Source organism: Rhineura floridana, chromosome 3 (assembly GCF_030035675.1).
Source record: "Rhineura floridana isolate rRhiFlo1 chromosome 3, rRhiFlo1.hap2, whole genome shotgun sequence".
In the NCBI taxonomy this organism is placed as follows: Eukaryota; Metazoa; Chordata; class Lepidosauria; order Squamata; family Rhineuridae; genus Rhineura; species Rhineura floridana.
Window position 1 is genome coordinate 124,691,221 of NC_084482.1, and position 14,825 is coordinate 124,706,045.

Sequence of the window (14,825 nt, forward strand, 5' to 3'; positions counted from 1 at the left end):
TTAACCACAGCGGCTGAAGGGGTTGTCCGCATTTGGGCTATCGTGGATTTCAAAGTTTGGTTGTCAGTTTTCAATGCCCTCACTGACGCCAACAAGGTTTGGACATCTGCCTGTAGATCTGCCACATTAGTTTTCAGCTGTTGCACTTCCTCCGCCTCAGAAGTGGGCTTTGTCCCCCCTGCTGCTCCCTGTTCCATCTTGTCCCGTTCAAGTGGCAGGAGCGTCGAGGGTTGGGTAGGTGGTTCTGTCAAACTGTCGTGCCCAGGTTGAGGCTCAGGAACCAGACCAGTTGATGAAAGCAAATCAGTTTTTATTAAAGTAATATCCAGACAAAGACTACGCCGTCTCATGAACTTTAACTACAAAACAGAACCTGCGACAATAGAAGAGAGTTGACAGAACAAGGAACCACTACTCCCCCTGTCCCTTAAGAAGGGGGCAAATGGGTGCGAATTCTCTCACTCCGCCTCAAAGTGCCCTCATCCACACCCCGCCTCTCCCCCTTCTTTTGCCGCCTCTTTTGCTGTCTCCTTGTACGTGGTGAAGGGGGTGCCACCGCCCCCTCCCCTTCTGAGAAATCTGACTCAGGTATGGGGGAAAGCGGGGGGGCAATGCTTAAACCATCTGGCTGTTTCTCCTTGCTTTTCCCTGGATCAGGAGGGGGTTGGATTCCTCCTTGCCCTCCCTCCTTCTCCTCCAAGCTCGAAGGGGGAGGGGGCGTGGGAAGCTCACAGTAAGAATTTGTGTCTGTTGGACGTTCAAGGCCCTCGCTCCCAGACAGTTCTATCTCTGAGATTCCCTCCCCCTCTTCTGCTTCTCCTTCACACAACTCTGTCCAAATGACCCCCTCCCTCTCTTCATCGTCTGAAACTTCAGGGCCCCAATCCTGCATCCTGACAGAACTTTAGAATTGGTGGGTTGAAGAAACACAGTTCTTTCTAAAGGCGCAGATTTCTGCTCTGTTGATACCCTACTTCCACCGCCATCACAATAAATGGCATCAATTGAAAACTATACATTCTTCAGCATATTCACACTGTCCTTGAAGGCTGCTTCAGTCAGTGGTCTTTCTTCTTCATGGTGCTTTGATATTTCCACTGCTCACTTAAACTGCTAAGAATTAATGTAAAATCCCTGTTCAGCCCTGAAGATTACCTTGGGTCAATCACAGCTTGATCTACTACAGGATAGGATGTTGAGGATAACAGAGGGTAATTCCCATGTATGTTGCTCTCAGCTCCTCTAAGGAAGAGCAGGATACAAATGTGATACTTTAATGATAATATAAACAGTGATTATACTCAGCTGTCCTGTGCTGAGTAGGAATTACTTCCAGCTGACATAGAAAAGAAGAAACAAGGTGTCTTGTGGCATATTAAAGACTAAAGTGTATTGTGGCACAAGTTTTACCTGGACTACAACCCACTTCAGATACACGGCTATCCTGAGTTGCAGCTATACACCTGGCTCTGGGTAGGAAACTACGCAGTGAGTCAGAAGGAAAAGAAATGCAGAAAATTACAGTATGGCTATCAATCATAATGGCTGTGTACTACCTCCAGGATCACAAGCAGCATGCCTCTGAATAAGAGTCACTGGGAAAAAACAGCTGGAAAAGGCTATTGTCCTCATGTCCTACTTTAAGGCTTTCCATGGGCATCTGGTTGGCCACTGGCAAAGAGAACACTATAATAGCAAGACTGTTTTTATATGTTATACCTAAAGGCTCTGGTTTTATCACTATCTCTGCAATCTTCACCTTGAGATAAGGCTGTGACCGTCCTCTCTTTCTCCTAGATGAACAGCCAGTGATTTGTCCATGTATAGCCTCTGCAGCAGCAGAGTGACTTAGAAATCTTAATTCTGTGTAACTTCAGTTTAACAGATGAGGCACATACAACATTTATTCAAAATAAACTACAGTTATGAGTTTTAAGCACAAGTTAATTATTAATTCATTCATTTATGTCTCTGGTAAGCCTGTCATTTTACTTTGGGTTAAGGAGGGCATCCTGAGCAAAATTTCTCTGCAACTCAAAACACCAGGCTAACTCCAAGCCAAAAGGTGCTTTCTGCCAGAATCTCTTGAAGCAAACAAGAAAATTTGCATCAGTTTCTACTCATGCTATGGACTGATTCAACTGGAAGATTTTGCTTAAACCTTGGGGCAAAACCACTTTAAGACTAGATTCAACAGTAACTACTAAGGATGTAGCACTCTCCTGAATAAAATATAGCTGAATTTTCCTATTCCCTCAGGAAATGCCAAGTCTAACTCTGGAATAACTCTGTCCATGTGTTCTATAAGTTCTCCTTGGAGGCAAGAAACAAGATATTCTAGGACAAGTAGCACCTATCTTATAGCTACACAGTTTTAAACAGTGGGCAGAAATGTCTAGGACCAAAATCAATGTAAAAGACATCAAATTACTGCACAGCAAACAAGTTTCCTCCAAAAACATTTTCTCAAGTATAGTTCACTGTTAACTCGAGGAAAAGGCAACAATTGAATGCCTGACATCTGAGACCCCTGTGTTTGCTTCTGTAGGACTGCAGCAGGCTTGAGTTTAGTTTGAACACTCTAGCACAGAACAGATTTGTGAACTGGGAGTAGAAGCAGCAAGCATGCCTATCTGCAAGCTTAGGGGCATGCTATCACTTCTGCTTGATTATGCCAATATAGCATAAAAACATTGGAATCTGTTCATCTTCAGAGAGACAGGAAATTCCTTGTGACAAATATATAAGCTGCTCCCAAAAAGGGCCACTTGGAACGGAAAAGGGCAGACTCCCAAGAACAGGGATGAATTAACTAAATATTAAGTGCTGCCACCAAAGAGGAAGATCAATAGGTGAGAGATCTACAAGAGTTTTCTGGCAAAAGGCATGACCTTGTACCCTAATGTTAGAAGAACAATTGCATAAGTTCTCGCCTTGAGTATATCATCCAATCACTGAAGACACCGACAGAAGTGGACAGTTGCAAATAAGAGTTATCTTCTTATTTGAAAGTTTCAGTGTCACAGATGCTAACAGGGCTGCAGGTATATTTTATTGAAGAGACTCTCCTCAAACCGTCCATTTTGTTCAGATGGAGTTCCGCTCCCCCAGCTGATGCCACTGTCAAACTTACAGGAGCTGAGGCCTTCACGGTCTTCCAGGACTAGAGTACCGAGCAGCAGCCCTACAAAACAGTAGAGTGTGAAGGTATTCTGGAACTGAAACTTTTCAGCCTCTCTACCCTCAAGGCTGGAAGCATAGCAAAGCTAGTTCTCCATGTTCAATCTGCAGAAAAAAAGAGTCAGATGAACAGAAAGCCAGAGGGAGAGCATAAGTCCTGCCATTGTGCACTTGTCCCAGCTCCCTGGAGGTCACCATGTTGTTTTGCGTGCTGTACCAGATAATCCCAGGCCTTTGATGATCTATGTCTAACCTAGAGAGATCCATGGTTACTTAAGGAAGCTGTCTAATTTAGTCTGACTGATACCAGAAGCTGCAGTCATTGTTTGCTTAGAAGCACTTCTTTTCTTGCTCTTCACAGTCAGGGGGCGAATCTCTGCTGAGATACTCTGAAATGAGACAAGTCAAGGAAAATGGTGGCCAAGTATTTAAAAGAAAAGCTTTAGGTTCCCTAGGATATTTGACATGTATATAAACCGTGGTCTATATCCGGGGCCTAAACCTTCTTTCCCCCCGTCTTCAGAGTGGAAAAGTGTTCAAACCTCCCAACTGAAAGTGCAGAGAAGAAAGATCAAGCTTTAGTTGGTCATATAATCAAATCATGCCCATTGTCTGGTCAGGGGCTAACCAAGAGACGGTAATGGACAGATTTCTCTCCTAGCATAATTTACACAAATCTGTGAATCTATGCTACAGTGGTTGTGTTTCATTGCAACACAGCAGTTACCAATCTCATAAACATAGCTTTAAAACAATAATGGTCAACACTTCATTATGAAAAGAGACTCTTGATGATAAATATTTTATTCTTGACCCCTCAACCCTGCACAAGGGAAGGGAAATGAATATCAAGCCTAATGTGAACATAGCAATGCTAAAAACACCATTGCTCTTGAAGCACATCTACACTCATAGTAACCTCTCAAAAATTTAACATCTGCTGCAGAATTTGCTACCAATTCCAGTTTACTAATTTTTTCCAGTATCTAGGCAACACAAATGTGTATATTTACACAATTTAAGCAGTGCATTTCTATAATCTCCATAGCAGAAGTGAAATTCAGTCTGATAGATTCACAAGGGAGATTTGAAAACATCTTGATCCAGGTTTCCTGGGACTGCTTCTTTTTCCAATAACTGCAGAGCTTTGCAGCCAAGTCATACTAGAAAAAGTATGGTTTCTTGTCTTACTAGAAAAATTAGTTTCTTTTGTAACAATCCCAAATATATTCCATTATTACACTCTGCAGGTGAGGACCTCCTGCAGATACCATCTTTTCAGGAGGTCTGTTCCACACAACATAGGAAGTGGACCTTTAGCATAGTGGCACCAACCCTTTGGAATTCCCTCCCCTTAAATATTAGACAGGGGCCATCTCTGTTATCTTTTCAGCGCCTACTGAAGACTCTTTGAGGCCTCTTTTAAGTAGAGACCTTATCCCAGTCTGCATCTGCGTTGGAAATGCTTTTTAATATGTTTTTAAAGCTTTTAAAAAATATCTTCTTAAAGATGTTTTGTTTTAATACGTTTTTAAAGCTGTTTAATATATTTTAAAGTCTGCTTTCAATATATTTTAGAGTGTTTTTAGTGTTTTGTTTGCTGCCTGGGCTCCTTCTGGGAGGAAGGGCAGGATATAAATTTAAGAAAATAAAAATAAATATTTCAGCTGCTCATAACTTTGAATTAACTGGGAAGTCAAAACTTAATTGTTCCAATTGGAACATTACTTTAAGGCTTAGCAAATGCCACTATTACTTCTTACTCTTTTGTTGCATTGACCATTGATCATCCTAGATTCAATGCTAGTAAATATTGCAGTTAGAAATCAGCTTAGTTTCTGCAGAACAGTGTTTAGGAAAAGATACAGGCTGAATGAATTTGGTTCTGCCTCCTAAGCCATCATACCCGATTTTCACCTAGAAGAGATAGAATGCAGTAGTTATAAATGCAAAAGCATGTGCCTCGCTCACAGAGAACATTATTTTTATTATGGATTGGGACAAGAACTTCAGTGTGTAAGTAGGCACACAGGTTAATATGCGAGAGGATTTGGTGATCAGAATGTGCTACAAAACTCCTGGGCTCCTGCTGGGAGGAAGGACGGAATATAAATCAAATAATAAATAAATAAAACCTGGTGTCTAAGCTGGTCTGCTTGCAATAAAAAGCAGTGAGCTTAACAAATTTATATATAACATTCGTATCTCACCTTTCTCCAGAAGCAGACAAAAGCTGGCTTATAGTAAACAAACCTCAAACCAGACTAATAAAAGTGCAGCTAATTAAAAGAATGTAAAGCAGACAGAATATAACAATCAAATGTAAATGCTTTAACTAAAAATGAGATGGAGAAATACTTCTTTGGGGTGGTTGTTCCGTAACATAGGAACCACAATGGAAAAGCCCCACACACCCCACCTGAGCTTCTTCCAGTAGTGGGAATATGAGAAGGGCCTCAAACTGAACAGTGATCCTGAAGTTGTACACATGGGAGGAGGAGGAGGAGACTTCCAAATATACTGGTTCCAGGCAGTTTAGGATTTTAAAAGCCAAAAGCAGCACTTTACACTGAGTCCAGAAACAAATCGCTAGCCCATGAAAATGACTCAAGACTGGAATAATACAGTCTGTCCTGCTAGCTCCAGACAATCATCCGCCCACCACCTTCTGGACCAATTGATGTTTGCAAATCACTTATTAAAATCACGGCTATAGTTCCAAACATTCACAAAACAGGCAAGGATTGATCATATATCTTAAATCACATCAGAATACATGAAACTGAGAACTGCTGTTATACCAATATTTTCAGAAGAAGTTGGGGAAAACGGAAAGTTGGACTTACAGTGAAGAGTCCTTCTGGTCAGCGGAGAGTGCAGCAGACAGGAATGAGTTAACTCTCCTTGAGGCAGGGTCAGCACTATAACACAAAAGTTTAGCTGGTGGCCGGCAGGAGGGGGAGGAACCTTCTCCCATTCTCCAGTTTGTGACACAGCTGTAAAAAACCGAGTACTGAGCAGCCGTCCATTCCACCTACATGAACTTGAAACTTGAACAGAGGATAGAATAAGAACAAGCGTTAACAAATCAGCCCACAGTGTCAAGAAGGGATGAAGGGAGCCCTTACTACTCTATCCAGAGGGTGAGCGACCAGCTGTCGCCAGAGGGTTTCCGGAAAGGTGCCCTCCCCACCCCACGGCCTAGGTTTTTGCTGCAGGGTGGGGCTGTCTGCTCCACTCTCCACTGACCAGAAGGACACTTCACGGTAAGTCCAACTTTCCGTTCTTGGTCACAGGAGTGGAGAAGACAGAAATAGGATGTACCTGAGCAGTGACCCCCCCTTACATCCTTGAGTGGGAGCAAACCTAGGCCACCAGCCTTTGAAGAACCCTTCTGCTGAAGGCAGCTTCGGAAGAAGCAAATTTATCCACATTGTAGTGTTTAATGAAAGTGGATGGGTGAGCCCAGGTGGCGGCTTTGCAGATTTCCTCCAGCGGGGCATCCTTGTGGAGCACCACTGTGGTGGCAGCCCCTCTGAGTGTGCAGTGATCCCTGGAGGAGGAGCTCTCCCTTTTGCCTGATATACCTTAACTACGCAATCCCTCACCCAGTGGCTGATAGTGGACCTGGACACGTATAATCCCTGCGCCCCTTGTTTAAAAGACATGAACAGGGCCTCAGACCTTCTGAATGGTTCTGTACGGTCCAGGCAGATCCGAAGTGCCCGCTTGACATCGAGTTTGTGCCATTTCTTCTCCCTGTGATGGGATGGTTGGGGCAGAAGTTGGGTAGGGAAATGCCGTGTCCCCTGTGGAACGAGGAATTGACCTTGGGTAGAAAACTGGGATCAGGGCAAAGAACCACCTTGTCTGGGTGAAAAATGCACAGCTCCTCCCGGATGGAGAGGACCCCTAGTTCCCCCACCCTCCTGGCTGAGGTGATTGCCACCAGAAAAACTGTCTTGAGGGTGAGGTCCTTGATTGTATTGAACGTGCTGGTTCAAATGGATGTTGTGAGACAGCTCTAAAGACTAACGAAAGATCCCAGGAGGGAAACCTATGTTGCACTGGAGGTGACAGCAGGGTTGCCCCTCGGAGAAAGCATTTGACTGGAGGGTAAGAGGAAATGGAATGGCCCCCCAACATCGGAAACACACTGCCTAGGGCCTCTGCCTGTCTCTCGAGTGTGTTGGGGGCTAGTCCCTGGTCCAGACCGTCTTGCGGGAAATTGAGAATGGTGTGCATTCCGTGGCAGGTAACTGCGTCTATACCGCTTGTTGAATGCCTTCCATGTGAGGTTGTAAATTCTCTGGGTGGATTGTTTGCAAGAAACCAGAATGGTGGAAACAACCCTCTCAGACTGCCCCTCTTCACTTAGCCGCTGTTGCTCAGCCTCCAAGTGTGAAGCTGGAGCCACTCTCGGTCTGGGTGAAGGATGGGTCCTTGTGAGAGGAGATCTGGTCTGGAGGGAAGACGCCACGGCAGACTGGAGCTGAGGTCCACTAGGTCGGAAAACCACAGTCTCTGTGGCCAGTGTGGAGCCACCACTATCACCTGGGCCTGAAGAACTCTGAGTCTGCGCAGCAGCCTGGACAGAAGAGGTAGAGGCAGGAAGGCGTAGAGGAGTCCCCAAGACCAGGGGGCTGACATGGCGTCTATGTCCTGGACACGTGGATCCCAGCCTTGTGCCATGAACTGGTCCAGTTGGGCATTCACCGATGAGGCAAACAGGTCCATGCATGGGAGCCCCCACTTCCAAGTGATCTCTAGGAATACGTCCTGGTGAAGGGCCCACTCTCCCAGGTGGACTTGTTCCCGGCTCAGCCAGTCAGCTTGTGTGTTCAGGATCCCCTATACATGTATGGCTGAAATGGAAGCCAGGTGCCTTTCTGCCCACTGGAACAGCAGGTTGGTCTCCTCTGAAGAGGGCCTGATTTTGTGCCCCATTGTTTGCAGACATGTGATTTGGCTGTGATGTTGTTGGTGCATACCAGCATGAGTCTGATAAATAAGATGTAGGAACTCCTGGAGTGCTAGTTGGATTGCTCTGAGCTCCAACCAGTTGATTGACTGGCACAGCTCCTGCACTGACCACTTCCTCTGTGCAATGTTGGAGCAACAGGTCACCCCCCAGCCATATAGGCTCGCATCTGTGATGACTATTGAGACTGTTGGAGATCTGAGGGTAAACGTCCCCAGCACTGGAGGGACTCCTGCACATGCCTCGGGAGGGTGATGAGCCAGTGCTGGCGTGAGGTGATCTGGTCCTGAGATGGAAGAAGCAGCCACTGCAGGGCTCTTGAGTGGAAGCGGACCCACAGCAGTGAGTCTATGGCCGCTATCATGGAGCCCTGCATCTGAGCCAGTTCCATCAGAGGAGCCTGGCTACCTTGCAGGCACATGTGCAGCTGGGCGCAGGAGCTTGTCCGTGCGATCAGTGGACAGGAAGAGCTTGCTTTGAGTTGTGTCGATGACCACTCCCAGATGTTGAAGGCGCTGGGTGGGTATCAGATGGCTCTTGTCCCTGTTGATGATGAAGCCGTGGTTCCCCAGACACTGGAAGATAGTCTGGAGATCCCATTGCGCCACTGTCGCTGAAGAGGCCCTCACCAGAAGGTCGTCCAGGTAAGGGTATATGTGGACTCCCTGAGTGCGAAGGTGTGCCACTACTGCTACCATTATTTTGGTCAACACTTACGGGGCCAAGGCAAGGCCGAAGGGCATGGCCCTGTATTGAAACTGGTGGTGGCCATGCGCAAAGCGGAGGAAGCGTCTGTGCTGCTGGAGAATGGGGACATGCAAGTATGCCTCTGTGAGATCTATAGATCCCAGGAAGTCCCCATGTTGAATGGCTTCCGCAGTAGACCTAAATGTCTCCATCTTGAACTTCTTTGTCCGCAGGAAGCGGTTCAGGAATTTTAAATCCAAGATGGCGCAGTAATTGCCATTGCGTTTGGGAACTGTAAAGAACACAGAGAAGACTCCTGAGGACCGCTGATACTCTGGCACAGGTTCTATGGTGCCTATATCAAGGAGGTGAGAAATGGCATCCAGGGTGCTCTGCCACTTCTCCGGCTGATGAGGAATGTCCTGAGGAATGGTGGCAAACTAGGGAGTAGCCAGACTGGATGGTGCTCAGTATCCATTTGTCTGTGGTGGCCATCCAGGCATGTGCAAAATATTGAAGTCTGCCCCCCACCTGGGCTGTCCTGGCATCATGCATGGCTTTGCTTGACACTGGGCTTGGGGTTTTGACGATGTTTGTTGCCTCCCCCGCCACTGGAGGGTGTGGAACGGGTGCACTAGCGGGAGGAATTCCAGGAAGAGTTCCAGGACCCCCAGAACTGATGTGTAGTCCTCTGGGTAGTTGGATAGCCCTTGGGACAAAAGGAATGTGAAGCCTTCTTACGGGATTTCTCATCCTTCCTGGGAGCGGAAGAAAGAGCCTTCTTTTTATCCTTGGTCTCCACCAAGTGGCACTCTAGAAACTTGCCAAAAAGCTGCCCACCTGCGTAGGGCAGAGCTGCAAGACTGGCTTTGGAGTAATGGTCCACTTCTTACTGTTTCAGCCATATATTGCGTCTTACTACCACTCCATATCCAAGAGCTCTTGCTGAGTTCTGTAAGCTAAGGAGGAATCTGCAAGGAATTCAGCTGTTTTAGCCAATTTGTGCAGCTCCTCCCTGATGTGTCTGGCATCAGGAGGCACTTCTGATAGTAGCACTTTAGCCCACTTTACTGCAGCCCATGCCAGGAAGGAGCTGGCTGCCAAAGCTCTCATGGCCAATGCAGATGCTTCGTGTGTGCGTTTTAAGATACCCTCACTGTGCCTGTCACTTTGGTCTGAAAGAGTATCTGCTCCTTCTTTGGGAATAGCTGTCTTGGCCCTGAGGGCAGACACAGGCTCGTCAATGGCCGGGACCTGAAGGGTTGCCATGGTCATGGCAGGAAGAGCATATAGCTTCTTGGACAGAGCATGTGGCGCTTTGGATTTGGCTGGGTGATCCCATTCTTCCTTAACAATGTCCTTGAAGAACTTTGGAAAGGGAATGACAATCTTCTGATCCCCTGACCTGGGGAAGATGTCTGAAGATCTCTGTTCCCCTTCCTCTAGTTCCCCCTCCTGAGGAGTTTCCTTAGGGTGTTCTAACTGAAGGCAGGCCATAGCCTTAGAAATCAAAATAGGATAGGAGTCAGGGAATATAGCCTCTTATGCACTGGGGATGGCATAAGGGAATCCTCCTCTGAGAGTTCCCCTTCTTTCTTTTCTGAGTCTGATTATTTATTTATTTATTTATTAGATTTATATACCGCCCGACTAGCAATAGCTCTCTGGGCGGTGAACATAAAATAGCATAAAAAATCCAATAAATAACAAAATAATACTAAATAATACAATCAAAAATCCAATACAATAACATTTTTAAAAGTAAATCAATTTAACTCAAAATGCTTCAGAGAATAGGAAGGTTTTGACCTGGCGCCGAAAAGAGAGCAGAGTCGGCGCCAGGCGTACTTCCTCGGGGAGACTGTTCCATAGTTCAGGGGCCACCACTGAGAAGGCCCTAGATCTCATCACTACCCTCCAGGCCTCCCTGTGAGTTGGAACCCGGAGGAGGGCCTTCGTAGCAGAACGTAGTGTACGGGCCAGTTCATATCGGAAGAGGCGTTCCGCAAGGTATCGTGGTCCCGCACCGTATAAGGCTTTATAGGTCAATACCAACACTTTGAATCTGGCCCGGAAACATATTGGCAACCAGTGCAAGCGGGCCAGAACAGGCGTTATATGCTTGGACCGCTTGATCCTTGTTAGCAATCTGGCCGCCGCATTTTGCACTAGCTGTAGCTTCCGAACTGTCTTCAAAGGTAGCCCTACGTAAAGCGCATTACAGTAATCCAAACGTGAGGTTACCAGAGCATGTACCACTGCTGTAAGGTCAGCATCCTCCCCCCAGGAGCCTGGGCTAAGGGAAAGGCAGTCAGGTGGGAACCCAGAGCTGGAGCATCTTTTGCATTTATCTTTGTGTGGTTTACGTTTCTGTATGGAGCCCCTTCTTTTACTCTTCCCCCTTTCCCTAACTGGGCTGGCCTCCCAGGAAGAGGAGGAAAATGAGAAGAAATCATGGCATCGTGCCCTGGAGTGCTTGGAGCCTTTTCTCCTATGTGCATGGGCCCAACGCTTGCCTAAGGAAGCCCCTGCCATGGCCTTGTTAAACCAGACCAACACAGCCGCAGAGGTAGAGGGCTTATCTAGATGGTGAGATTTGGCGCACTTTTTTCCTGCAGGAGCCACGTGTGCATCTTCCCCTCCTCCCGGCTGAGTAGAAGGGAGATGAGGAAATGAAACTATTTCAGGCGGGGAGTCTAGCATGCTTCCTGCCACTGAGGCTAGAGTGACTAATGGATTGCCTAATTGAGATGTAGATTCCCCCCCACACACTCAGGGACTCACCTTCCTCTGCAGAGGCACGAGAAGGGCTATCTCTTCCCCCCGGTATAGTTAAAAATCACAGCTGAAGAGAGAAAAAGGTTGGAGCTGGAGCTTCCCCCTCCCCTGATTAGAAAAAGAAAGCTTAGTGGCTTTACCTGAGAACAATGCAGCAAGGAGGCCAACCATGCTTAGCAGAGGCCTGCTGCCCCAGGGTTTTTTTTTTAATCAACAGAACGCCTTGGATAGCAAAAGACCAATCTCTGCTCCTCCAAGGTCTTAAAACGCTTCTGAAAGCTTCCCTCTCCTTGAGACTGTGTAAGAGCGTTCAATAAGGGACGGCAGGGGGAGGCACGAGACAGATCCCGGCCTCCGCCACTTCCAGTGCCTCTTCAGAAAGAACAATCCCTCTCTTCCTCCCTCCAATCTGACTGTTCATTGAGGGCGGGAAGTGAAAGAAGAGAAGCAGACGTCTGTGCACTTCGACTGCAGTTGATGATGACAAACTCTGAGCAGAAAAAAAATAGCTAAAATTGTTCCTGAATCCCTTATGGGGACCCAGGAGGAATAGGCTGACTCTGTTGCTCACTGAAGGCAGAGTCAAAAACTGGAGAACGGGAGAAGGTTCCTCCCCTTCCGTTCGGCCACCAGCTAAACTTTTGTGTTATAATGCTGACTCTGCTTCCAGGAGAGTTAACCCATTCCTGTCTGGTCCACTCCTCCGCTGACAGAGAACACCTCCCCCTCTGGTTGCCGTGGTCACTAGAATGCTAGGCACTTGAGCCATTGGCCAATTCACAGAATTCAGGGTAAATGTTAAAGGGGAACTGAACAGGGGGGTAAATAGTGAACTCTCCTACCATATGCAGGTACAGGGAAGGAAGCTCTCCAACCTAGAAGACATAAGTGTCTAAACCTAATTCCATCCAGCTTTATTGCAGGAGAGGGCTCTCTAAAAGTGAACTTGACTGCTTAGTGCCAACAAGATTGTAGCCAAAACAGGGCCACAGAGAGATATCAGCTTGCTTGGTGTAGCCCCAAGGTTGCAGAACTACAGTTGTTGTTTTTAAAAGGAACACACACTGAGAAAGCAATTCCCCCTCAAAGTGAGGACTAAGCATGCTCAGTGGCCACAGAATGCCAAGTGCCTGTCAGAAAACGGAATAAAAAGGAGTTTCCAGGAAGTGGGCATAGCTAGCTGCTGGCTAGCCGACTGAGCAGGAATATTCCACTCTGCAAAACTGTATTGCAGGTCCTATTTGTACTTACTATTCCTGTGTTCCTCTGTGGTGCAAGCATGTTGTTCACTGGTGGCCTCTTGGACAGAACTGAGTTTCTAATGAAAGCAGGTAAAAGATCTTCTAGATGCTCATCATCTGTGTCACCTGAGCAGTTCTGAACCATGTTTTAAAAAGTAGAAGAGTTAAACTTGAAGTACTCACATTTCCAACCAAACATAAGCAACACTAAATAATAGTGTGCTAGAATCAATTTAGCCCATATATTGTGCAAAAGGTAAGTGGAAGATTCCACAGATGCAGCTTCTTGAATTATTTATAGAGAGAACTGGAAGGTTTAAAGCTTGAAAGTCATTGGCTCTGGTACTAGATGATGGACCAAAGGAGAATAGTATGAAAAACCCCAGATAATTCAGAATACATATCAGTAGATAGGTTGACTTCTGAACACCTCTCAGGATTAACAGTAACATTTAAACAACTCTCAGGATTAGCAGCAACATTTAATGTTGTCTAAGCACAGAATATGAAAAATGTATTACTTTAAGATCAGCAAAGGGTTTGGTTGTTTGGAGAAAAGCTATGTTTCAGAATAGCTCTAAAGGTGGTAGATTGAGGAGACTCCTCTCCAGAAATTACTACTCAGGTTAGCAGTCACTATACCTCCACTGCTTCTTTCAGAACTCTTGATAAATTTTTCACAGGTGCCCTGAAAAACACACATAGCACAAATTAATAAATTAATCTGTCTTTTGGAGATGGAGGCATCAGTTTGTGAAAATCCATGTATGAACTTAATGTGGCCCAGATTCTAAACCAACATGCTGAACTGCCTTCACCGACCTAGTGCCCTCCAGATGTTTTGGACTACAACTCTCATCAGCGGTTACTTGTGGACACACCACAAAAATGTATGCTTCTTATGACTCAGTTAAATAAATGTTACAATAATGCTCTTTCCTCTGGCTAGTAAGAGAAAAGTCTCTGGTCTAACCAACAAGCAAAGGAAGAAGAATTTGCCTCACTGTCACTCTTATCAATTTGTTGAAGCACTAACCATAGTCTTCATACAAGTAGGAAAAGTCCTCTTTCATTGGCTTTGGGGTTCAGGGGGAGCAGAAATAAAGTACTTGTTAGAAATAGCACTAACAAGGGATGCTAATTTAGCATGTCAATCTGCGAACTAAAGTTTCATTAATATGCAAGTTATGCAGCTTGGATTTGTGCCCTTCCTTCCCCATACACTCCAGAGTGGTTCTGTCTGTTTTAGATTGCAAGCTTGCAGGTTAGGAATTACCTTTTTAGAGTTTACTGTATAGCACCTAATTACTGAGGCACTTTATAAATGAGACATTTGAAAACAATGATGGATGATGTGATAGGCAACCCGGTTTGGAGATGAAGTCTAGCTGTACTCACAGTAGGCAAGGTATGTTTGTTGTGACAAACTTCTGCAATGATTAAAAGCTTTTCAGTGAGACATTTCAGTGTAAAGCAATGGCCACAGAACATAAAATGGCTGGAGATGTACTTGCAGCACATGTGGAAGTGGGAATATTGGACAGACCTAGAGCAAACATAGGGTCAATAAAAAGTGAAGGAACTGTGACTCAACTTTTTATCCAGTTTAATTTTTTTGGCAGGAGCAAGGACAGTCTTGTGAGGCAGATGCGTAGGTGTCTGTATGTCAAAGGTAGCATTCAGGTCGATCTCATCACTGTGAGCTGGCTGGTGAAGCTTTGGATTTAGAAATTCTAGAGGAACAGGGCTGAAATGCCAAATTGCACAAGTATCATAACACAGCACTACACTGTCAGACAGGTGATTCCACCTCAGTTTCCAGCTCATTCCACATGCTATACAGCCTAAATTCTAGCTTCATGTCTGAAGGAGGAAAGAGATGGCTTTATAAAATGGACACTGTAAAACAAATTCAGAGAGTAAATTCCACTTTCTAGCAACATGTGCAAAGTGTTTAA

At 45.7% G+C, this 14,825-nt stretch overlaps 2 protein-coding genes across 4 annotated transcripts in view; both read right to left on the minus strand.

Moving 5' to 3' along the window:
- Positions 1 to 1,877: 1,877 nt before the first annotated feature.
- TRAIP (TRAF interacting protein) overlaps positions 1,878 to 14,825 on the minus strand; it is a 39,717-nt gene continuing 26,769 nt past the window's right edge. For all 3 annotated transcript variants that reach the window (XM_061617774.1, XM_061617773.1, XM_061617772.1), the window contains exons 12-16: positions 14,462 to 14,614; positions 13,510 to 13,555; positions 12,878 to 13,003; positions 5,047 to 5,097; positions 1,878 to 3,569 (exon numbers count right to left, since the gene is read on the minus strand). In XM_061617774.1, the coding sequence (XP_061473758.1) occupies positions 3,450 to 3,569; positions 5,047 to 5,097; positions 12,878 to 13,003; positions 13,510 to 13,555; positions 14,462 to 14,614 (496 nt within the window). In that variant the 3' untranslated portion in view covers positions 1,878 to 3,449. The remainder of the gene's footprint in view (positions 3,570 to 5,046; positions 5,098 to 12,877; positions 13,004 to 13,509; positions 13,556 to 14,461; positions 14,615 to 14,825) is intronic.
- On the minus strand, positions 5,887 to 12,852 carry LOC133380462 (uncharacterized). The gene is made up of 2 exons (XM_061617775.1): positions 6,865 to 12,852; positions 5,887 to 6,230 (listed from the first exon to the last, which is right to left on the minus strand). The coding sequence occupies exon 1, from the start codon at positions 11,549 to 11,551 to the stop codon at positions 10,625 to 10,627; it is 927 nt and encodes a 308-aa protein (XP_061473759.1). The 5' UTR covers positions 11,552 to 12,852; the 3' UTR covers positions 5,887 to 6,230; positions 6,865 to 10,624.

Bases quoted from the DNA above. Each gene is read 5' to 3' on its own strand.
- LOC133380462 (XM_061617775.1), bottom strand. From the start codon at position 11,551: ATGCTAGACTCCCCGCCTGAAATAGTTTCATTTCCTCATCTCCCTTCT.